At 53.4% G+C, this 23,313-nt stretch overlaps 1 protein-coding gene across 4 annotated transcripts in view; it reads left to right on the top strand.

The window, feature by feature from the left end:
• The first annotated feature begins 9,756 nt into the window (after positions 1–9,756).
• The window catches only part of CPAMD8 (C3 and PZP like alpha-2-macroglobulin domain containing 8), a 62,313-nt gene continuing 48,756 nt past the window's right edge, over positions 9,757–23,313 (top strand). For 3 of the 4 annotated variants that reach the window (XM_064175402.1, XM_064175400.1, XM_064175404.1), the window contains exons 1-13: positions 9,757–9,937; positions 12,226–12,377; positions 13,920–13,942; positions 15,144–15,309; positions 15,446–15,498; positions 16,743–16,760; positions 17,603–17,657; positions 17,780–17,893; positions 19,032–19,116; positions 19,405–19,513; positions 19,966–20,193; positions 21,624–21,794; positions 22,155–22,283. In XM_064175402.1, the coding sequence (XP_064031472.1) occupies positions 9,855–9,937; positions 12,226–12,377; positions 13,920–13,942; positions 15,144–15,309; positions 15,446–15,498; positions 16,743–16,760; positions 17,603–17,657; positions 17,780–17,893; positions 19,032–19,116; positions 19,405–19,513; positions 19,966–20,193; positions 21,624–21,794; positions 22,155–22,283 (1,386 nt within the window). In that variant the 5' untranslated portion in view covers positions 9,757–9,854. Of the gene's footprint in view, positions 9,938–12,225; positions 12,378–13,919; positions 13,943–15,143; positions 15,310–15,445; positions 15,499–16,742; positions 16,761–17,602; positions 17,658–17,779; positions 17,894–19,031; positions 19,117–19,325; positions 19,514–19,965; positions 20,194–21,623; positions 21,795–22,154; positions 22,284–23,313 lie in introns of those variants that run through there. The other variant, XM_064175403.1, reaches the window with a different exon arrangement.

The raw sequence follows: 23,313 nt of genomic DNA, 5'->3' as shown, positions 1-23,313 counted from the left end.
AGAGTTAGATGTCATATCTGGTACTGTGCAAGCAACACCACAGAGCTGCAGAGTCACTGGAGCAGGAGCTAAGCAGAAGTGACACCACTGGGTTTGTGTTTGCTGCTCTGATGGCACAGCATGCTGGGGATGGATTGGAATCCTACATTTGAGACTTGATTTATTCAGGTTATCAATATCTCTCTCTCATTTCCCCCCCTTTTTTTCCCCCTCTAAAAAGAATAATATCACTTGGGCCAATGTAGGACTAGTTTTGTTCTAGCTGAGTTTGTGCAGTGCTTATTACCTACACACCCTTTAGGCTAGGACCTTTTACTGACCAGTTAATGTCTGTGTGCTCTGTGATGGGTTTTTTTTTTTGTGGGGGGGGGGGGCAGGAGGCTTTTCTTTCCTCTTTCAAAAACTGAAAGCAGTTATAAAATGAACCACTCAGGTCTGAGACCCTGGAAGGGAAAGCAGAGAAGGAAGCATTCAGCCCCTGCAAAATTCTCTTTAATTCTCTAAAAAGCCATTGGTAAAGAACATTTTAAGCCAGATTTGCACTGCAGAGATTGCCCTGCTTGGGTTCTGGTATTTCTGGGGGAGCTCAGACCATGTTCTCAGTTCCACTGCTCTCACTTTACTGTTTTGACCACCAGCTGGGGACCACTGACTGAAAGCTTTTTTTCCTGCAATGCCTGTGCTCCCTGAGATAAGGTCACCAGAGACCAACTTGAGGAGCATCCCTCTTAGCCTGTGGTGCACTGTAGTGGAGCTACTGCCTAGGAGATCACAGAGTCATAGAATCAACCAGGTTGGATGGGACTTCCAAGATCATCCAGTCCAACCCAGCACCCAGCCCTATCCAGTTAACCACACCATGACACTAAGTGCCCCAGCCAGGCTTGGCTTCAACACCTCCAGCCATGGCGACTCCACCACCTCCCTGGGCAGCCCATTCCAATGCCAATCACTCTCTCTAACAACAACTTCCTCCTAACATCCAGCCTCAATCTGCCCTGGCACAGCTTGAGGCTGTGTCTCCTTGTTCTGTCCCTGGGTGCCTGGCAGCAGAGCCCAACCCCACCTGCCTAGAGTCTCCCTTCAGGGAGCTGCAGACAGCAATGAGCTCTGCCCTGAGCCTCCTCTTTGGCAGGGTGCACACCCCCAGCTCCCTCAGCCTCTCCTCACAGGGCTGTGCTCCAGGCCCCTCCCCAGGCTTGGTACCCTTCTCTGGACATCTTCCAGCACCTCAACAGCTCTCTGGAATTATTGAGATGTTGAAGGGCAGTTTCTCTCTTCCTCACTGCCCCCCAGCACTAGCTAAAACTTGTTCACTTCAGCTTCAAACAGAGATGATTCTTTGCTCATCATCAGCAAGCAAGCAGCTCATGAGCCCAGCAGATGTTTCTGCATTTTAGGCTACTGAGAACTTCTTGGATGACTGCAGCCTTCCCTGCCTCAGAGTCATTGCCACTGTCAGGATCCAGAAGCTTGCTTGGAACATGATAAACAAACCACATCTGGGCTGCGGCTGCCAGGACTGCCAAAGAGTTCCAGAGCAGAAGATCTAACAGCTCTGCAATGCATCACTGTGCCACACCAGTTAAGAGCATTTCCAGTGGCTCTGAGAGCACTCCTGTTTAATTCACAGAAATGACTTCAGGTTGCTTCCTCCACTGTGTTTGTGTGTGGTCTGGAAGGCAAGCACAAGGGTGAAGGATGAGGTCTGCAGAGTTGGCTCAGATCAGTCTCTGATGTTTCTGTGATAATGGCTGTGCAAGACCTGTCCAACTTCTTGCTACTTCCTTCACTAAAAGAGTTGTTCAGTCCTGGAATGAGCTGTCTGGGAGAGTGGTGGAGTCCCCATCCTTAGATGCTAGAAACCAGGTATAGAATCACAGAACCAGTCAGGGTTGGAAGGGACCACAAGGATCAACCAGTTTCAGTCCCCCTGCCATGCCCAGGGACACCCTACCCTAGAGCAGGCTGCCCACAGCCTCAGCCAGCCTGGCCTCAAACACCTCCAGCCATGGGGCCTCAACCACCTCCCTGGGCAACCCATGCCAGCCTCTCACCACTCTCCTGCTCATCAACTTCCTCTTCACCTCCAGCCTCACTCTCCCCACCTCCAGGTTTGTTCCATTCCCTCCACTCCTGACACTCCCTCACAGCCTCAAAAGTCCCTCCCCAGCTTTTTTGGAGCCCCCTTCAGATGCTGGAAGGCCACAAGAAGGTCACCTGGGAGCCTCCTCTGCTCCAGCCTGCACAGCCCCAACTCTTTCAGGCTGTGCTCACAGCAGAGCTGCTGCAGCCTCTCAGCATCCTCCTGGCCCTGCTCTGGGCACTCTCCAGCATCTCCACAGCCCTCTTGTCCCAGGGGCTCCAGAGCTGGATGCAGGACTCCAGGTGGAGTCTCAGCAGAGCACAGCAGAGGGGGAGAATCCCCTCCCTGGCCCTGCTGGCCACACTTCTGCTGCAGCCCAGGCTCTGCTTGGCTCTCTGGGCTGCAAGTGCACACTGCTGGCTCCTGCTGAGCTTCTCGTCCAGCAGCACCCCCAAGTTCCTCTCCTCAGGGCTGCTCTCCAGGCAGTGACTGCCCAGCCTGCATTTGTGCCTGGCATTGCCTTGACCCAGCTGCAGGACCCCTTGCACTTGGTCTTGTTGAACCTCCTGAGCTTGGCTTGTGCCCACCTCTGCAGCCCGTCCAGGTCCCTCTGGATGGATCCCTGTCCTCCAGCCTGGCTGCTGCACCACACAGCTTGGTGTGGGCAGCAAACTTGCTGAGGCTGCACTCAGTGCCTCTGTCCATGGCATCCACAAAGATGTTGAACAAGACTGGTCCCAGGACTGATCCCTGAGGGACTCCACTTGTCACTGCCCTCCACTTGGACAGGAAGCCATTGACAGCCACTCTTTGGGTGCAGCCATCAAGTCAATTCTTTATTCATCCAGTGCTCCACCCCTCAAACCCCTGTGTCACCAGCTTGGAGACCAGGATGTGATGTGGGACAGTGTCTAAGGCCTTGCTCAGGTGCAGGTCAATGGCATCAGTTGCCCACCCCTCAGCTATTCATGTTGTGACCTGTTCATGGAAGGCCTCCAGGTTTGTCAGGCAGGATTTGCCCTTGGTGAAGCCCTGCTGATGTAGGTAGATGTGGTGCTTTGGGAAATGGTTCAATGGTGCCTGTGCTGTGGCTGTGTTGTGTCTTTATCAGCTGAGCTCAACCTTGGAGGGTTTTTCCAGGCTTAATGACTTGGTGATTCTGTGACTTTGGGCAGAACTGTTTCATGATTCTGCTCTCTGTTGCTATCTGCTAATGAGATCACAGCCTCCCTTTGAATGTGCTCTTTAATCTTTCCTTCCTTGTAATTTTGTCCTAGAGATGCTTGAATTCCCAGAGGCAGGATCAGGCTTCTTTCTACCACTGCTGGACTGCTGAAATTGCAGTAAAAAGACATTGCCTTGGTTGCTGTAAGGTGGCAGGAGTATGGCAAAGCCAAGAGGACCCTTGTGCTGCAGTTATCAGCTCCCACATGAGCTATCTGTGTTTGGCTAGCAGGAGGCTGCCACACAAACACGAAGGGAGAACAAAACAGGGAATTGTTGAAGTGGGTGTGGGGGTTTGGCCATGAACATAACACTGTAAAAATTAACTAGGACCTAATTCTTGTCCAGAGGTGAGCAGTGACGGACAGGAACGTGCACTTACCTGCTGAAAACCAGGGAGTGCAACCCCAAGTGAGTGCACCCGAGTGAGTGCAACCCCAAGTGAGTGCACCCGAGTGAGTGCACCTGAGTGAGTGCAACCCGAGTGAGTGCACCCGAAGTGAGTGCAACCCGAGTGAGTGCAACCCGAGTGAGTGCACCCAAGTGAGTGCACCTGAGTGAGTGCAACCCGAGTGAGTGCACCCGAAGTGAGTGCAACCCGAGTGAGTGCAACCCGAGTGAGTGCACCCGAGTGAGTGCAACCCGAGTGAGTGCAACCCGAAGTGAGTGCACCCGAGTGAGTGCAACCCGAGTGAGTGCAACCCGAAGTGAGTGCAACCCAAAGTGAGTGCACCTGAGTGCAACCCGAAGTGAGTGCACCTGAGTGAGTGCAACCCGAGTGAGTGCACCCGAAGTGAGTGCAACCCGAGTGAGTGCAACCCGAAGTGAGTGCACCTGAGTGAGTGCAACCCGAGTGAGTGCAACCCAAAGTGAGTGCACCTGAGTGAGTGCAACCCGAGTGAGTGCACCCGAGTGAGTGCAACCCGAGTGAGTGCAACCCGAGTGAGTGCAACCCCAAGTGAGTGCAACCCGAAGTGAGTGCACCCGAGTGAGTGCAACCCGAGTGAGTGCACCCGAGTGAGTGCAACCCCAAGTGAGTGCACCCGAGTGAGTGCAACCCGAGTGAGTGCACCCGAGTGAGTGCAACCCAAAGTGAGTGCAACTCGAGTGAGTGCACCCGAAGTGAATGCACCTGAGTGAGTGCACCCGAGTGAGTGCACCCGAGTGAGTGCAACCCCAAGTGAGTGCAACCCGAAGTGAGTGCACCCGAGTGAGTGCAACCCGAGTGAGTGCACCCGAGTGAGTGCACCCGAGTGAGTGCACCCGAGTGAGTGCAACCCGAAGTGAGTGCACCTGAGTGAGTGCACCCGAGTGAGTGCAACCCGAGTGAGTGCACCCGAGTGAGTGCACCCGAGTGAGTGCAACCCGAAGTGAGTGCACCCGAGTGAGTGCACCCGAGTGAGTGCAACCCGAGTGAGTGCAACCCGAAGTGAGTGCAACCCCAAGTGAGTGCACCCGAGTGAGTGCAACCCCAAGTGAGTGCAACCCGAAGTGAGTGCAACCCGAAGTGAGTGCAACCCCAAGTGAGTGCAACCCGAGTGTGTGCAACCGAGTGAGTGCACCCGAGTGAGTGCACCCGAGTGAGTGCAACCCAAAGTGAGTGCAACCCGAGTGAGTGCAACCCGAGTGAGTGCAACCCGAAGTGAGTGCACCCGAGTGAGTGCACCCGAGTGAGTGCAACCCGAAGTGAGTGCAACCCGAGTGAGTGCAACCCGAAGTGAGTGCAACCCGAGTGAGTGCACCCAAGTGAGTGCACCCGAGTGAGTGCAACCCGAAGTGAGTGCACCCGAGTGAGTGCAACCCCAAGTGAGTGCACTCGAGTGAGTGCAACCCGAGTGAGTGCAACCCGAGTGAGTGCACCCAAAGTGAGTGCAACCCCAAGTGAGTGCAACCCGAGTGAGTGCAACCCCAAGTGAGTGCACCCGAGTGAGTGCAACCCCAAGTGAGTGCACCCGAGTGAGTGCAACCCGAGTGAGTGCAACCCGAGTGAGTGCACCCGAGTGAGTGCAAACCGAAGTGAGTGCAACCCGAAGTGAGTGCAACCCGAGTGAGTGCACCCGAAGTGAGTGCACCCGAGTGAGTGCACCCGAGTGAGTGCAACCCGAAGTGAGTGCACCCGAGTGAGTGCAACCCCAAGTGAGTGCAACCCGAGTGTGTGCAACCGAGTGAGTGCACCCGAGTGAGTGCAACCCAAAGTGAGTGCAACCCGAGTGAGTGCAACCCGAGTGAGTGCAACCCGAAGTGAGTGCACCCGAGTGAGTGCACCCGAGTGAGTGCAACCCGAAGTGAGTGCAACCTGAGTGAGTGCAACCCGAAGTGAGTGCAACCCGAGTGAGTGCACCCAAGTGAGTGCACCCGAGTGAGTGCAACCCGAAGTGAGTGCACCCGAGTGAGTGCAACCCGAAGTGAGTGCACCCGAGTGAGTGCAACCCGAGTGAGTGCAACCCGAGTGAGTGCACCCGAGTGAGTGCACCTGAGTGAGTGCAACCCGAAGTGAGTGCACCCGAAGTGAGTGCAACCCCAAGTGAGTGCACTCGAGTGAGTGCAACCCGAGTGAGTGCAACCCGAGTGAGTGCACCCAAAGTGAGTGCAACCCCAAGTGAGTGCAACCCGAGTGAGTGCAACCCGAAGTGAGTGCACCCGAGTGAGTGCAACCCCAAGTGAGTGCACCCGAGTGAGTGCACCCGAGTGAGTGCAACCCGAGTGAGTGCAACCCGAGTGAGTGCACCCGAGTGAGTGCACCCGAGTGAGTGCAAACCGAAGTGAGTGCAACCCGAAGTGAGTGCAACCCGAGTGAGTGCACCCGAAGTGAGTGCACCCGAGTGAGTGCACCCGAAGTGAGTGCACCCGAGTGAGTGCACCCGAGTGAGTGCAACCCGAAGTGAGTGCAACCCGAGTGAGTGCACCCGAGTGAGTGCAACCCGAAGTGAGTGCAACCCGAAGTGAGTGCAACCCGAGTGAGTGCAAACAGAAGGAAGTGCAACCTTAGCGAGAGCAAAACGAAGTCATTAACCTGATGCAAGCCGAGGTGGTTAGCAGCCTCGTTGCTATGACAGCAGTTAACAGGCTAATTAGCAAGGCTCTGAGCCTATCGTCCTACTATCTATTGATCCGAATTTTGCGACTAGGGTGGGCGGAAGCCAAAGGAAGTACAGCTGAGAGTCACAGTGCTCACAGCATCCCAGAATCCCAGCACGGTGGGGTTGGAAGGCACCTCTGGAATCATCAGCTTGTTTCAAAGGAGAGATTCCTTCCTCGTTGCAGATCTTCCTTTTGATATTCACTGACTACAAGAAATATCAGGGCAGCCACAGCCTGCAAAGACCACGAAGCATCTGCTAATTATGAAAGTATGTGCAACCCTGGTCTGAGAAGAAAAAGGCTTTAGGTATCATTTCAAATTAGTTAGTTACTGAAATGGAATTTTCTGTGCCTGCCAAAATGAATCCTATTCAGTGTGATGCAACAGGTGTTGGAATTCCAGCAGCAGCCTGCAAGCCACATCTGGGACTGGTTAGGAGTTTAAAGGAAGTTCTGTAAGAGCTGCTCATGTACAAAACCGATTCATCAGGCATGTCCTTGGGCCACCTTCACACACCCACCCACACTGCCTTCAGGTTCTTGCATTCACAGAAAATGGAGTTTGCTCCTCGGGGCATTTTAGGAGTATTAGGCTTCGTCCAGGTTGGAAGTGTGTGGGGCACTGGTGTGGCTCTACTGGTGAGTCAGAAAGGTGAGGGACTGGCTGTAGTGAAAAGCATTTCCCTCCTCCATGTCCCATCTGCTTCACAAGCAAACGATGTGCAGTGTAGAAACCATCAGAGAGGTATTTGTCAAACAGAACTCAGAGGTCGTGCTAGGCTCTAAGTAACACCAATGCCTAAAGAGTGAGGGGCAGACTCAGGACAAGGGGCAGTGGGCACAAACTGGAACCCAGGAGGTTCCATCTGACCAGGAGGAGAAACTTGTTTGGTGTGAGGATGCTGGAGCCCTGCAGCAGGCTGCCCAGAGAGGTTGTGGAGTCTCCTTCTCTGGAGAGACCCCAAATCCACCTGGACTTTGTGATCCTGGGAAAGCCACAGTGGGTGCCCTGCTGGGCAAGGGGGGTGGACTGGATGACCTCCAGAGGTCACTTCCAACCCCTGCCATGCTGGGATTCTGCATGGGCAAGATTCCTGAATTACCAGGTGCTGGTTTAGTTTTGCTTGGTTCACTGTGTCTTAACACCCTGCAGCATTCCCACTTTCATGTGCTTTCTAGTAAGTTCTTCTCACAAAACCTCACTGATTTGCTTGAGAAATGCTCTCTGTGGTTCTGGAGTTTGCATGAATTTGAGTCAGCTGAAAGGATGCAGCAGTAAGGAAGGGTCCAGGCTTTTGAATTTAGAGAATGCAGCAATTTCCACTGTAGTTAACTCACAGAGGTCAAGCTGTGGAACTGAACAGTCACTAAGAATGTCCTGAGCTGTTTGAGGTGAGGTGGGACAGAGCTGGTGCAAGTTAATGCTGATGTCAGCTGGGCTGTGGTCACATTTAGTGTGGAGAAAGATACAACTCATGTTCTAGTGAGACATGACAAAATACAGCTCTTAAAAGGTCTAGTGGGTGTTAGATTTGATTCCATGTGAGAGGAGTGTAGTGTCCATTGAATGACCTCAGCCCAACCACACTGCAAGGCCTGTGCAGAGCATTCCTGTCTTTAATTAACACAATTAACAAAAGGTATTACTTGCTCTTACAGACACAACCTCACTGATGCTTCTGCCCATCATAACTTGTCCAAGCCAGCACAGCTGCTAGGACAAGAGCAGCACCACTCAACCACACTTTCTGCCTTTCTGAGGGTGGGAGATGAGAGAGGAGAGCCTCTGCACTCCAAAGTGGAGAGGAAAGATGTGTTAGGAGGGTTTCCTCTTGACTTCATGCTTTCTGGCATGTGTCTTCAATTTGGGGCAAACAAAAGAGTCCCTTGGTAGCTCTTGTAGTGTTGTGTCATGTGAGGATCCATGAGCGATGAAGTGAGCAGAATGGCCTCAGCTTCAAAGCTGGAAGCTGATCCAAGACATTCTGCAGCTCCTCCCACAGAGGAGCTAGGAAAATCCTGTTCAAAATAAGTGCAAATAACTTCGCCCAAGGTGGTGAGCAGCCCTAAAAACCTTCTTGTTCAATAGTGAGAGCATAACTCAGATGTTCTTATTGTACTGAACACATCTCCCTAAATTCTCCTCCCTGCTCTTGACACAACTGGGGCAAGTCTGAGAGCAGGGTCTGCAGGCAAATGTTAGCCAGGGACTTGGACAATGCCCAGCTCCTCGATGGGAGCTGTTTGTTGTCTGACACCAAGGATTTTCAGGTGAAATAAACTTGTCAAAGCCCCACTCTGGCTTTAGTTTCTGTTCCCTCTTCTACTTCAAAGAGACAGGAATCTACTGGAGAGAGGCCAGGCCAGCAGAGGCTCTGAAGATGCTGAGCATCTCTGTGGGGCAGAAATGCTGGGAGAGACCACAGCACCTCAGAGCAGAGTTCCTGTTTTCCTAGCAGTTACCCCTGAGCCAGGTGTGTATTTCTGGGGTGGGAATGTGATTCTACCCATGTGGAGGATTTGAATTTATTCCTGGGAGGTGAGTTCAGCACTGGCTGGTCTGTGCTGACTTCAGCAAGGGCTGCAGAAGTCACTCCTTGGTGTCCGTACGTGACACTTAATCCATGGCTCCGAGTCGTGGCGTTTATCCTGTCCCCTGAATCCCTGCTGTGACTTCGGAGATGCTTTCCCCCAAATTCTATGAGCGCTGCTCGGCTCCTCAGAGGTGCAGTGAGAACTCCCCCGCGCCTGTCCCCCCTGTCCCCAGCTCCGCAGCCACGGGATGGGAACGGAGCGGTTCGGGCCCGGGCTGAAGGAGGACGGAATGGCATCAGCCCGGCCCTGGAGCGGGGCTGGGAGAGCGGCTCCGTGGCGGTGCTCAGCGCAGTGCCCCGGAGCACACCGGCGCGGGCAGCGGGAGCAGGGGGTGCTGTGCCCCCCTCCGCCGCCACGGGACCTTCGGGAACCGAGGCTCTTGCAGCTCTTAGGAGGGCTGCAGAGCGCGGGCAGGTGGTGTCCGGAGCTGGCGGGGCCGGGCATAAAGGGAGCCGCTGGCATGGCCGCAGGGCCGGTCAGGCTCGGCTGCCCAGGCTGCAGAGGATGGCGAAGGTCGGAGGATGGAGCCGGGAGCCCGCCGGGAACTGGCGCCGGCCGGCAGCGCACCTGGGACCGGGTGGGAGCAGGCACGGCCCGGGGCCGAGAGGCGGAGGTGCGGGGCCCGGCGCCCTCCCCCGGTGCACGCCGCCAGGAGCGGGCGAGGAGCCGCAAACAAAGAGCTGGGGCCGAAGCCGAGCGGGCACCGGGGCCAGGAGGGGGCGGCCCGGGGGCGGGGACGCGGCGGGGGCGGCGGCCAGAGGCACCGGGGAGCCGAGCCCGGCGGCGGGGGAAGCTCGGGCTGCGCTCGCCGGGAACAAAAGGCTGCTCCTGCCCGAGGAGAGCACCGTGGCCTGGGGCTTTCAGCACCATGTCCCGCAAGGAGTCTGGCTGCGCCTGGGGTGTCCTGCTGACCCTCTGCAGCCTGAGCGCAGCCCAGCCCCGGGACCGGCAGTAAGTACCGGGAGGGTCGCGCACCCTGCGCCGGGCGGAGAACCTCCCCGTGAAGGGTGGCGGGGGGATGGACCAACCGCTCTGCTCGGGGCTCCGGAGGAGGCTGTGCCATAGAATCACGAGGGTTGGAAAAGACCTCCAAGATCATCAGGTCCAACCGGCAGCTCGCCGCCAGCCGCCGAACAAAGCCTGGGAAGAGTCCCCTGGAGGGCCGGGGGCGAGCTGCGGCGGATCCCAGCGCAGCAACGCGTCTGTGCTCGCCGGTGCAAGCGTGCTGAGCACGGGGAAGAAAACACAACCAAACGAAACGAAGAAGAAGAAGAAAGCCTCCTTTAAAATACCTGTCCCTGGCTCCTCCAGCCAGCGGCTGCAGAGCTTTTATCTGCGAGCAATTATTCGAGGAATCCGGGGTGTTGCGCAGGGGCTGCTCTTGTGCCTGGACGGTTGAAGGCAATGCTGCTCGCCCTCTCTTCACATGAGAGCATGTGAAGCTTTCATGTGGGGAAGATCGTCCAGGGAGAAACATTTCACTGCGGGGCAAGTTCTCTGGCTTTTAGAAACGGAGTCAGCAGCAACTCGCCGCAGTGCTTTTCGGTGAACTTTGGTTAAGGTTTGCTTTGTTCTTTCTCCAGGCTCATTACAGCCCCTCAATAGCGACAGTAACTGAGTGCCACGGAGAACTTAGTTTCACTTGCTTACTAGAAAATATTTCACATCCTGCCAGGTTTTGGTGCAGCCTGACAGAGCTGTTAGTAAAATGTGCGTCAGGGATCTGTCCAGTCACTGTCAAGTTAACTGTTTCATCGCCAGCGCCAACGTTTGGTATTAGATAGCTGTGCCGAGGGGATGATGCTTCAGAGTCACAGCAGCTGAGAGCAATGCGCGCCCATGTGCTTCACATATGGCCCTGGAGCGCTGCGCTGCTGTGACACTTCGGGTCCCATCATTTCATGCCGGATGCAGATGGTACTGTCCCTCTGCAGCTCGATCAATTATGTCTTTCTTAGCAAGAATTTGCAGGCTGAGTAGTAACTTTTTATTGTTGTTCTGATGGATTTTCAAGCCTGGCAACCATAAGGTTTTGGGTCCGCAAGCACTCCACGCAATTTAAGTCAGATGCCACAGAGATCTGATCTTCCTTTGGGGGTAATGGGATCTCCATGGCAATGAGGCTTGCTGAGAGAGAAATGTCAGGTTGGAATTTGATGAAAGGTGACTTGGGGGTCGTAAAACACTGTCGTCCTCCTCCCAATCTGATAATGAATCGTGAACTAAAGCAGTCTGGCTCATGGAACTGTGGAAAGGCATGGGCTGACAAACTGCTGAGTTGCCTTGTTCTGAAACGTCCTGCTGGGTAGAAAACAAATCCAGCAAGGTGTGTCGTGAAGAGAACCGGAATGTGTTGCTTCCAGCTCAATGCATCAAAGAGCCGAGAGGCTGTAACGCTTTCAGCTGAGGAGCTCATGGCACAGAGCCACTCGGCACGGAGAAACGCTGCAGATTCCATGCAGAAACACGAGGAGTGTGGTGTATATGGGAGGGCATCTGAGGTGGCTTTTAAACTGTGTGTGCCTGCTAAAAGAATCCCCTTTTTTCCCAGGGTTTTTAAACTTGCAGGATATTGTCTGAACGAAAACCAAGCAAACAAAAAGTGGTGTCAGAGCTGAGAGTTTCAGCCCAGTCTCGTCCTTAGAGTTGCTGGGTTGCTTCTGTATCCGTTGGAAGGTTCAACTTCCAAGGGTTGGAAGTTACATGTATGTGAGTCTGACATTTAGAGAATGCCAACTGTCAGCACTCGGAGACCTTCTTCTTCTTCTTCTTTTTTTTTCATGGAGTTGATCTGTGAAAATAGAGCCATGAAAAAAATCACCTGGGGGGAAATATTAGAAGTATCTAAAGTGTTTCCAACCAAAGCTTTATCTCCAAAACTCAAGTGGAGGGTCAAGTACCTCCTTATTGTTTCCTGAACTCAGCACTTTTGTGATTACAAGGTTCTGTATTTAGTTTCTTTAGGCATCAGGTGAGCCCAGATTCGTTAGGTATGCAGCAAACATCCACACTGTTGCCTCTGTTTAAATGCTAAGGATTTATTTGTGAGACACTTGGGCTCTGTTTGTTTCTGTAATGCACATTAGATGTAGGCTCAGACTGCTGGTGGTCACCAGTGTGACCCCACAGGGACGTTATCAGAGGAGTCTGTTCTTTTGTTATGTGTAAAGTGGCTTGCAGGTAAGGAACGAGGCTCTTGTTGCTGTTCTTAACCACATACTTCCAACTCTGCTCCCCAGGGGCTATCTGATTGCAGCACCTTCTGTTTTCCGATCTGGAGTGGAGGAAGCCATAAGTGTCACCATCTTTAACTCTGCCAAGGAGACAACAGTCCAGATTCAGTTGGTGGTCAAAGGAGAAACAGTGTCACAAGGCCATGGAACAGTTCTGGGTAAGTTCCTTTTATTCTGAAGGTGAAGCCTACTTTGTAAGCTGAGGTGCTGCTGGAGCTTGTCAGTATCTCTTCCAGGAATGCTGTAGGTGACAACAGAGCAGGAGCCAAACTGTTTAATTCACTGACTACTGCTAAATGTTCTCAGTTGATGGTGGTAATGTGGTTTTGATGTCTGTGACCTCAAATATCCTAGGCACGTAGTTTTTGGAGCAGCAGGACACAGAGGCCCTAGATAGTTGGTGTTCAAGGATTTTATAGGGAACATTTTTCCTCTTGAAACCTCAATGCTTGACCCTGGAGAGCTGTGTGAGGAATAAGATTAAGATGACTTTAAAGAAAAAAATGTAAAATCTCCATCAGCCTCATCACTTTCTACCCCTGTGTTAAAATGGGCACTGGAAATGCATTCTCCCCTGCCCAGGACTGAGTGGTGCTGTGAGAGGTGGTGATATTTGTGCAGCTGAAGGCTTTAAAATCCAAGACAGACACCTCTCTGTCCTGTGTGTAAAGACAAAAAGTGTTTTGATTATGTCCAACTTAATACTGCCTAAATCTACATTGGTGAAAATGAAGTTCAGAGGCTCTGTCCTGGCACTGCTAGGAGCAGTGTAAGCTGTGCTCTAGGCAGGCTCCTGGCTCTTTAACCGTTGTGTTTTAACCCTTCTGTGTGTCAAACCTGGGAGTCAGACAAAAGCCACATCCTTTCCTAGAACAGATTGGCTCTGCTTTTGTTCTCCCCTTGTCACCTTTAAAACTGGCTGGCAGCTGCTGAGTTGTCCAAAGAAGTGATGCTTACATGTGTGCACTACCTGTGGCAAGGAGAAGTCTTAGATATGGCTGTGTGCAGCTATCAAAATATCACCAAATCAACCAGGTTGGAAGAGACTTCCAAGATCATCCAATCCAACTTCTCACCCAGTCCTATCCAGTCAACTTGACCATGGCACTAAGTGCCCCAGCCAGGCTTGGCTTCAACACCTGAGGGATGGTGACTCCATCACCTCCCTGGGCATGCCATTCCAATGCCAATCACTCTCTCTGACAACAACTTCCTCCTAACATCCAACCTAGACCTACCCTGGTACAGCTTGAGGCTGTGTCCCCTTGATCTGTTGCTGGTTGCCTGGCAGCAGAGCCCAACCCCACCTGGCTACAGCCTCCCTTTAAGAGTATGAGAATTATTCAAGTCCCACAAGAGGTCAAGTCCTCTTTACAGCCAGATACTTCTGCAAGCAGAGGATGTCCTCAGCCTTGATGGTGTTCTCTTACCAAAGAGCACTTTGCAGATTACCTTGGGCCAAAACTGTGAATCAATGTGGACCTGGTTTATTTTGGAGAGCTCTGCTATGTAGGACTTGTTCACCTTGCACATGATTTCACATGATGTAGGATAACAACTTCAGGTGGCATCACAATGAAGGGGTATTGCAGTTAGCAGCTCTGTGGCACAAGCTCTCCTTTCACTCAGCTGCAAAGTCTGAAATGTTGGTACCTCAGCTGGAGAAGAATAACTCTGTCTCTCTCTCTCTCTCATTTTAGATAAAGGAACGATTAAACTGAAGGTGAGTGTCAATTGTCTTAGGATGGGTGTGGTGAAAACACCAGGGACTTGCCTTCAACCATACCAGGCCTTGCTCTCTGAGCAGATGTGGTACGAGTACAGGTCACATTCTGGTCCACGAACCAAGGAGGAAGCAGCCCTCAGAAGAGGAAGAGTGGAGAGTGAGGAGAGCAAAGCTTAATCCATCCTAGCTCACTGCCAGGCCCTTACACCACTGAGGCAAGCCAATGGCTGCACCTGTGGCTCATTGCTCACCAGCTGTGGTTGGGGTCAGTGGGCAGGGGTGGCAGTGCCTGCTGTGACTGGAGTGATGTGCATTGCCCAAGAGATGCAGAGCCTTTGGGCCAGCCACAGCAGTGCAGAGAAATGGGAGCTCCTTGCAGGCTGTGTCTCTGCCAGCTGTCCTGGCACTGCTGCCATCCAAAGGCCGTGGGCTCTCTCCAGCTTTGGCTGCAGTTTAGCCAGTGGCATGGGCAATGTTTCTGCCATCAGCACAGCCCAGCAAGGGAAGCTTACAGACACCTGCGGCTGAGCTCTGCTCTGCTATCAGATCTCTCAACTTGACAATTTTTCACATCATCCCAAAGTCTTCTCTTTCCCTGAGCAACTGCTTGAAAACCTGCATGCAGAAACCTTTGATTTGGGGATTTCTGGGGTTTGGGTTTTCCCCTCTGTTGGCAGGGTTGCACCTAGAATCATAGAATCAGTCAGGGTTGGAAGGGACCACAAGGATCAGCCAGTGCCAGCCCCCCAGCCATGGGCAGGGACACCCTACCCTAGAGCAGGCTGCTCACAGCCTCAGCCAGCCTGGCCTTAAACACCTCCAGCCATGGGGCCTCAACCACCTCCCTGGGCAACCCATTCCAGCCTCTCACCATTCTCACCTTCCATAGTGGGGTTGATTTCCCCATGCAACCTCCTTCAGTGAGAGCTGCTTGTGTAGCTCAAATATCACTTTGCCTGAGTGATAAAGAAAGGGCAGAGGAGAATTTCCTGCTGTGTTTTAAGCATGACTTTGCCTCCTTTGAAGTTTAGCCACGGCGAAGGCTGTAGTATGTTCTTCATTTTCTTTCTCTGCCCAACACATAGTTACAGTGATGTTCAGCAGGTGGCTGCTCTTTGCTCACTTGGCTGTCACTTACACTCCCCAGCAAGCTCAAAGGCTTTTCCATGTCTTCTTCACCTCCTGCTCTGTTTTCTAGGTGCCTTCAGGACTCCGTGGCCAGGCACATTTAAAAGTCTGGGGCAACAGGCACCTGGCAGAGGCAGGCTACATCTTCCACAACTATACCACAGTCACCATCGACAGCAAAGGGTCCTCAGTGTTCATCCAGACTGACAAACCCATCTACAAACCCAAGCAGAAAGGTAAAGTGACCTCTGAATTTTCCACGTCCTGAGGCTGCTTTTTCTTTTGGGGGGGAGTAGGTTGTTAGGCTCTGGGATGAGTTATTCTGTTCAGTGCCAGCTGAGGTGGCTTAAAAACTTTCTTTTCCTTTTTTAGTGTTGATAAACCTCTTTATGGTGACTTCTGACTTGAGACCAGTCAATGACAGGGTAAAGGAAACTGCTTTGCCTTCTCACTGGGAAATCTGATGGACTGTCTGGGAGCCTGCATTGTGTTCTGCTGTGTGTTTGTGCAGGAACATGACTGAATTTGTTAACCTCTTCAGGCAGGTCTTGGGTTTATAGAATCCTAGAACGGGTTAGGCTGGAAGAGACGTCAAAGCTCAGCCAGTTCCAAGCCCCTGCCATAGGCAGGGACACCTCCCACTAGAACAGGTTGCTCTAAGGCCTCATCCATCCTGGCCTTGAACACCTCCAGGGAGGTTGTGCAGCACAGAATCACCCAATGTGATTGAAGATTCTGTGCTCCACAACCTCCCTGGGCAACCTGTGCCAGTGTCTCACCACCCTCAACCTGTGCCAGTCTCTCACCACCCTCAACTGCAAAGAACCCTTTCCTAACATCTAGTTTGAATCTCCTCCCCGACAGTCTAAACTCATTCCTCCTCCTCCTGTCATTCCCAGACCTTCTCAATAGTCCCTCCCCAGCCCTTCTGGAGCCTCCTTCAGATCCTGCAAGGCCACTCCAAGGTCTTCTCCAAGCCTTCTCCTCTCCAGGCTGCAGAGCCCCAACTCTCTCAGCCTGTGCTCACAGCAGAGCTGCTGCAGCCCTCTCAGCATCTTGGTGGCCTCCTCTGGACTGGCTCCAACACTTCCACGTCCTTCTTGTGTTGGGGGCTCCAGAGCTGCACCCAGGACTGCAGGTGGGGTCTGAGGAGAGCAGAGCCAAGGGGCAGAATCCCCTCCCTTGCCCTGTGCCCACACTGCTCTTGCTGCAGCCCAGCACAGGGTTGTGTCTGGGCTGCACTCACACTGCAGGCTCCTGTTGAGCTTTTCACCACCCCAGACTCCCAGGTCCTGTTCCTCAGTGCTGCTCTCAGCCATTCCCCACCCAGCCTGGAGTTGTGCTTGGGATTGCACCCACTCAGGTTTTTGCTCCTTCTTATTCACAGCTGAGGCCTTTTGCATTTGATGGCCTTACTGCTACAGGAGAATCCACACATGTGCAGCCCTAGCAAATACCTTGAGACTGTGCCCAAGCAGTTCAGGAGTGTCTCAGGGCCTTAGGCAACACCCAGACCTGCAGCAGTTGGCTGTGTGAGTGAGATGCGGTTCCCAGGCTCATGGTGGAGGCTCTCTCCTTTCTGCATGATGCCTTTCCTGTGTGACTGACTGACCACAAGAAGCAAAAAACTTTGTGCCAAAGCTTGCCTTTTTCTTTGTTTCCCTTTCAGATCGAGGCCTATGTGGTGGTGAGTATCTGCCAAGCCTCCAGCACACACTTCTGCCTCTCACTGCTCTTTGTATCTTGCTGCTTTGTCATCACTGCCACTTCCACTTGTTCTCAACTTCAGTTTCAGAAGTCCATTCCTGTTTCCCAGCCTGAGAAGCACTGGTTGGGTTCTCTGGGCTCTGTAGCTGTGCAGTTCCACTCAGTTTCTCCATTCTTGCCAATGCAGACATGCTCCTGGGCTCTGGCTGGGCGGATAGAGCAGAGCCCCTCTCATTTGCACCCAAACATTGTGATAGTGACAGTAGCAATCCTGGCAAGGAAAGGGTGCTCCTCTCCTCTTCCTCAGGAGGTGGAGGGGAGGTTGCTTCTGTGTCTAGTGGGTTGTTGAGTGTGTTTGGTTGGGTCTTTTTTTTAAGCCATGTGTTTTCTTTAGCTGTCAGCAAGCAGAATTCACCCTCTTCTGTTTGCATTCAATCACACATTTAATGCTGGCAGAAGCAGCAGGACTGATTTCATCTGACTGTCATCTAAGCATTGGCTTGCTGGTTGTACAGCTCCTTCAGGAGTAGAAAGAGTCTTCAGAGGCTCATCTCATCCAAAACAGCTAAGACAGGTGGAACTCTGCTGCTTGGCAGGGCTCACTGGTTATAGAGGCAGTGTCCTTGAGTGGGTCCTGATATTTAGAAAGCAAATCCCCTCCTGGTGAAGGCTCTGCAGAGCCTTCTGGGCAGGGCTCAGCCAGGTCTGAGCTGTTAGCAAGGTGCCTGCTGCAGCCTGAGGCTCTTGGTTGCAAACTGAGTGAAGCACAGCAGCGGCACTGGCGGTGACTGCGACGTTTCTCATTCCCACACCACCCTGCAGGACCCTCGGGGCTCTCGTATGATGGAGTGGAACAATTTGAAGCCCTTTTGCTGTGGTAAGCTTCAGATTGGGTTTGGGTTGTTTTTTTTATCCCTCACTGCCTTTACTTCGGAGTGCAGTAGGTCTTGGCAAGGGCTGGGGGTGACACAGAGCTCACAGTGTGCTGCTCTCTTTCAGGCGTGGTGAATCTGACTTTCCCCCTGTCTGACCAGCCGGTGTTTGGGCAGTGGCTGCTCTTTGCTGAGATGCAGGGGCACACCTACAACAAGTCCTTTGAGGTTCAGAAGTACGGTGAGTGGTGCCCAGGGCAGCTCAGGCTGTGACCCACCTGGAGGAACAAGACATTCTGAAATGGTTTTGCTGGAAGAACCCCCTGAGAAAGGATGCATTTAAAATGCAACTGAAAGAGTTGGGGCTGTGCAGGCTGGAGCAGAGGAAGCTCCCAGGTGACCTTCTTGTGGCCTTCCAGCATCTGAAGGGGGCCTACAAAAAAGCTGGGGAGGGACTTTTGAGGCTGTGAGGGAGTGTCAGGAGTGGGGGGAATGGAGCAAAGCTGGAGGTGGGGAGAGTGAGGCTGGAGGTGAGGAGGAAGTTGTTGAGCAGGAGAGTGGTGAGAGCCTGGCAGGGGTTGCCCAGGGAGGTGGTTGAGGCCCCATGGCTGGAGGTGTTTGAGGCCAGGCTGGCTGAGGCTGTGGGCAGCCTGCTCTAGGGTAGGGTGTCCCTGGGCATGGCAGGGGGGCTGGAGCTGGCTGATCCTTGTGGTCCCTTCCAACTCTGACTGATTCTATAACATGTCAGGGGTAAGAATTCCTTCCAGGCTGTGCACTTCAGGGATGTGGACACTTTCAGCTTAACCAATCCCTTTAGGAAGAGTGGAGGGCAGGAGCAGAGGACCTGCCTGGGCTGCCATGTTATGCTGTCTATTCATGCATCATTTCATTTTGCTTTGGAAGGGTCTTCCAGATGCTTTCACTTTGTCAGTGCTGTTCTTCCTTTCCCAGAGCCCTCCCTGGCATTTGGAGTTAATTTTTTTGCTACCTTCCTCTTCAGTCTCAAAGAGTCCCTAATGAAAGGTGGCTGCTGCAGGCAGCACACAGCCTCTGACACCTGATCACACGAATGCTTCTAGCAGACACTAACAGCTCAGCTCTGCATGGTGTGGAAGTTGCCCTTCTAACTGTGTGTCTGAGCTTGGGCTCAAATCCTGGGTCACAGGATTTGGAAAGAAGTCAGCACCTCAGGGTGTTTTGCTAAGGCCATCCAAGGTGCTCTTGGTTTGCTCCTTCTGCTTGTTCACTCCCTTGAGTGCTGTCCTCTCCAACGTTGGCTCCACCGCCTTCAGCTGAGACCTTCTCAGAGCTCTCTGTGCTTCACAATCTGGACTCTTTATCTCCTTGAGAAGATTCTGTTGTGTCTCTTTTCATTGTAGTATTGCCCAAGTTTGAGCTGATGATTGATCCCCCTCGCTACATTCGTGACCTGGCACTGTGTGAGAAAGGAACTGTGCATGCCAGGTAGGAACCCGTCCCAGATCCAGCCTCGTTGCTAGGGATTGTAGTACAGGACCAGGAGAATGCAGTGCCTGGTGCTTGGATCTCCTCTGCTGCAGACACTTCAGAGGATGTCTGCTCATTACCAGGAGCTCTCCCATGTAAGACCTTTCCTAAAGCACACTGACAAGCTGGGAAAACTGTGATGTTTCTCCTGTTTTCTCGACACACAGGTCCCACAGGGCCCACCTTGGTAGCCTGGGGAGCAGAGAACAGAGCTGGAAGTTATGAATCATCTTCTTTCCATTTCAGATACACGTTTGGAAAACCAGTGACAGGGAAGTTAATAGTCAATATGACTATAAATGGTGTAGGGTACTACAGGCATGAAGTGGGACACCCTGTCCTCAAGACCACACAGGTGAGGGAGACCTCTGAGGCAGCTGCCATAAAATGCCTGATCTGTAGCTGTGGGCTGGATTTTGTCTTGCTGATAGGAGAGCAGAGAATAAATTGATAACTGTGACAATTTGGCCCAGCATAATAAAAGCAAAATGCACAAGTATGGAATCTGTTTGTGATTTGGGAGGAAGATTTCCAGCCATGGCATTAATCTGGGTTTAGAACATGTGAGGCTGAGAGAGAGCACAAGAATGGGAGGCAGTGACAGAACTGGTCCAGAGTTTGGATAAGGGAGGACAACGAAACCTGTTTGCTTGCCTCCTTCCTTCTCCACAACTAGTTCTCTCCTCTCCACATCCTCCCAAAACACAGCTGCCAAATCCTCTCAAGTGCCTGCACTTCATATTTGGCTTCTAGACACTTTGGGATTGTAAATGCAAACTTCTGCTTCTGTTCCCCACCCCTGTGTAGATTGATGGCTCTGCTGTCTTCGATGTGTGTGTCAGAGACATGATGCCAGCCGACGTCCCGGAGCACTTCCGAGGCACCATCAGCATCTGGGCCACTGTCATCAGCTCTGATGGGAGCAAGCAGCTCACCTTTGATGACTCAACACCTGTGCAGAAGCAGCTCATTGACATCAAGTATTCCAAGGACACCAGGAAACAGTTCAAACCTGGACTGCCTTACAAAGGAAAGGTAGGATGAAAAGTAGGGACACTGCCATGTGCCTCAGACTCAGGCAGGTTGGAAGAGAGCTCCAAGCTCCTCCAGCCCGACCTAGCACCCAGCACTGTCCAATCACCAGACCATGGCACTCAGTGCCCCAGCCAGGCTTGGCTTCAACACCTCCAGGCACAGCCACTCCACCACCTCCCTGGGCAGCCCATTCCAATGCCAATCACTCTCTCTGACAACAACTTCCTCCTCACATCCAGCCTCAACCTGCCCTGGCACAGCTTCAGGCTGTGTCCCCTTGTTCTGTTGCCGGGTGCCTGGCAGCAGAGCCCAACCCCACCTGGCTACAGCCTCCCTTCAGGCAGCTGCAGGCAGCAATGAGCTCTGCCCTCAGCCTCCTCTGCTGCAGGCTGCACCCCCCCAGCTCCCTCAGCCTCTCCTCACAGGGCTGTGCTCCAGGCTCCTCCCCAGCCTTGCTACCCTTCTCTGGACATCTTCCAGCACCTCAACAGCTCTCTTGAATGGAGGAGCCTAGAACTGGACACAGCACTCAAACTGTGGCCTGGGCAGTGCTGAGCACAGGGGCACAAGAACCTCCCTTGTCCTGCTGCCCACACTGCTCCTGAGCCAGCCCAGGATGCCATTGTCTCTGCTGCCTACCTGGGCACACTGCTGCCTCCTCTGCAGCTTCTCTCTGCCAGCACCCCCAGCTCCATCTCTGCCTGGCTGCTCTCAGCCACTCTGGCCTCAGCCTGTGGTGCTGCTTGGGGCTTGTTGTGCCCAAAGTGCAGAACCCTGCCCTTGGCCTCATTCATTCTCATCCCCTTGGCTTCTGACCACCCGTCCAGCCTGGCCAAGTCCCTCTGCAGGGCTCTCCTACTCTCTAACAGATCCACAGCTGCTCCTAGCTTGGTGTCATGGAATGTTATACTATGAGAAAGGTTTAGGTTGGACATTAGGACGAAGTTTTTCATGGAGAGAGTGGTCAGGCACTGGAATGAGCTGCTCAGGGAGGTGGTGGAGTCACCCACTCTGGAGGTGTTTAAGGGCTGTTTGAATGTGGTGCTTGGGGATGTGCAGTACAGAGTTATAGGTTGGACTTGGTGATCCTGAGAGGCTTTTCCAGCCTGAATGTTTCTGTGATTTCTGTGAAATTCTTCCCTGGGAGGGTGCTGAGGCACTGGAACAGGCTGCTCAGAGAGGCTGTAGAGGTTCCCATCCTGGAGGTGTTCAAAGCCAGATTGGGTGTGGCCCCGAGCAGCCTGGACTGGTGGAAGGTGTCCCTGCCAGGGGGGGTTAAATTAAACGATCTTTAAGCTGCCTTCCAGCCCAAACCATTCTATGATTCTATGACACTGACCTGATCCCAGCACATTACTCCATGTTCTGGTGTGGTTCTCCCACCTGTTGCTTCTGTCCTTGGCTTGTTCCATAACTGAAACACTCTGCAGGTGGAAGTGACTTACCCCGACGGGAGTCCAGCCGACGGCGTCACTGTCCGAGTGAAAGCTGAGCTCACGCCGAAGGACAACGTCTACACAAGTGAACTGGTGTCAAGAAATGGCCTGGTGGAGTTTGAAATCCCCTCCATCCCTACAGCTGCCCAATACGTCTGGCTGGAGGTGGGTGAAGGCTCTTTACAGGATTAGTGGGCGTTCATGGAACTAATCCTCTCAAACCTGCGCTGCAGCCACCAGCGCTGCAGACGGCAGAGCGGCGCCTCCCGCCCGCGGCTTCCTGAGCCCAGTGCGGCACACACTTTGCGCCGGTTCTTGCTGGCTGCATCCCTGCTGCTGAGCATCCTGAGGAGCTGCCTCTCGAACAGCTTAGTGGAGGGGTCTGGTACCTGGAGGGTGCTGTTGCTGTGTGAAGATGACAGGAGCTGAGCAGCTGGGACGTGGGAGATGGGGGCTGGGGGTGCAGTGCAGGGCTCGAGTGGGGCTGTCTGCGCCTGTCTAACCTCGGCTGTGGCTTTTGTCCAGACCAAAGTGACGGCGATCGACGGGAAACCAGCTGGAGATCAGTATCTGCCCAACTACTTGTCCATCAGCAGCTGGTACTCACCCAGCAAGTGCCACATCCAGCTCCAGGCACCAGATAAACCTTTCCAGGTATGCTGGCTCCAGAGCCCGCGGTGGCAGCCGCTGCATTTCTTGGCTTGGAGTCCTTTGCTCTGATGGAATCTTTCTCACCACTGTTTCTGGGCTCCTGGGCTGTGATTGTTTCCACACAGGAGTTGAAGTAGCTGCACTTTGGCCACTGAATAATTGTCCAGCGTGGGCTTCACAGGGCTCTAAGGCAAATACTCACACAGCCTCTCAGCTCCTTGTGCTGCGAGGATAGGGCAGGGTGAATACAGGCACACGATGTTCTGTGCAGCTCCAGCAGTGCTCACAGGCACAAGATGCAGGGGACACAGGCACAGTGCTCACAGGCACACAATGCAGGGGTGACAGGCACAGTGCTCACAGGCACAAGATGCAGGGCTCACAGGCACAGTGCTCACAGGCACACGATGCAGGGGTGACAGGCACAGTGCTCACAGGCACACGATGCAGGGGACACAGGCACAGTGCTCACAGGCACCCGATGCAGGGGACACAGGCACAGTGCTCACAGGCACACGATGCAGGGGACACAGGCACAGTGCTCACAGGCACACAATGCAGGGGTGATAGGCACAGTGCTCACAGGCACAAGATGCAGGGGACACAGGCACAGTGCTCACAGGCACACAATGCAGGGGACACAGGCACAGTGCTCACAGGCACACGATGCAGGGGACACAGGCACAGTGCTCACAGGCACACGATGCAGGGGACACAGGCACAGTGCTCACAGGCACACGATGCAGGGGTCACAGGCACAGTGCTCACAGGCACACAATGCAGGGGACACAGGCACAGTGCTCACAGGCACACAATGCAGGGGTCACAGGCACAGTGCTCACAGGCACACGATGCAGGGGACACAGGCACAGTGCTAACAGGCACACGATGCAGGGGACACAGGCACAGTGCTCACAGGCACACAATGCAGGGGACACAGGCACAGTGCTCACAGGCACACGATGCAGGGGACACAGGCACAGTGCTCAAAGGCACACGATGCAGGGGACACAGGCACAGTGCTCACAGGCAC

This window comes from Pogoniulus pusillus, chromosome 41, assembly GCF_015220805.1.
Source record: "Pogoniulus pusillus isolate bPogPus1 chromosome 41, bPogPus1.pri, whole genome shotgun sequence".
NCBI classification, from domain to species: Eukaryota; Metazoa; Chordata; class Aves; order Piciformes; family Lybiidae; genus Pogoniulus; species Pogoniulus pusillus.
The sequence above is the reverse complement of the archived record's forward strand: the minus strand, read 5'-3'. Positions and strand labels throughout refer to the sequence as shown.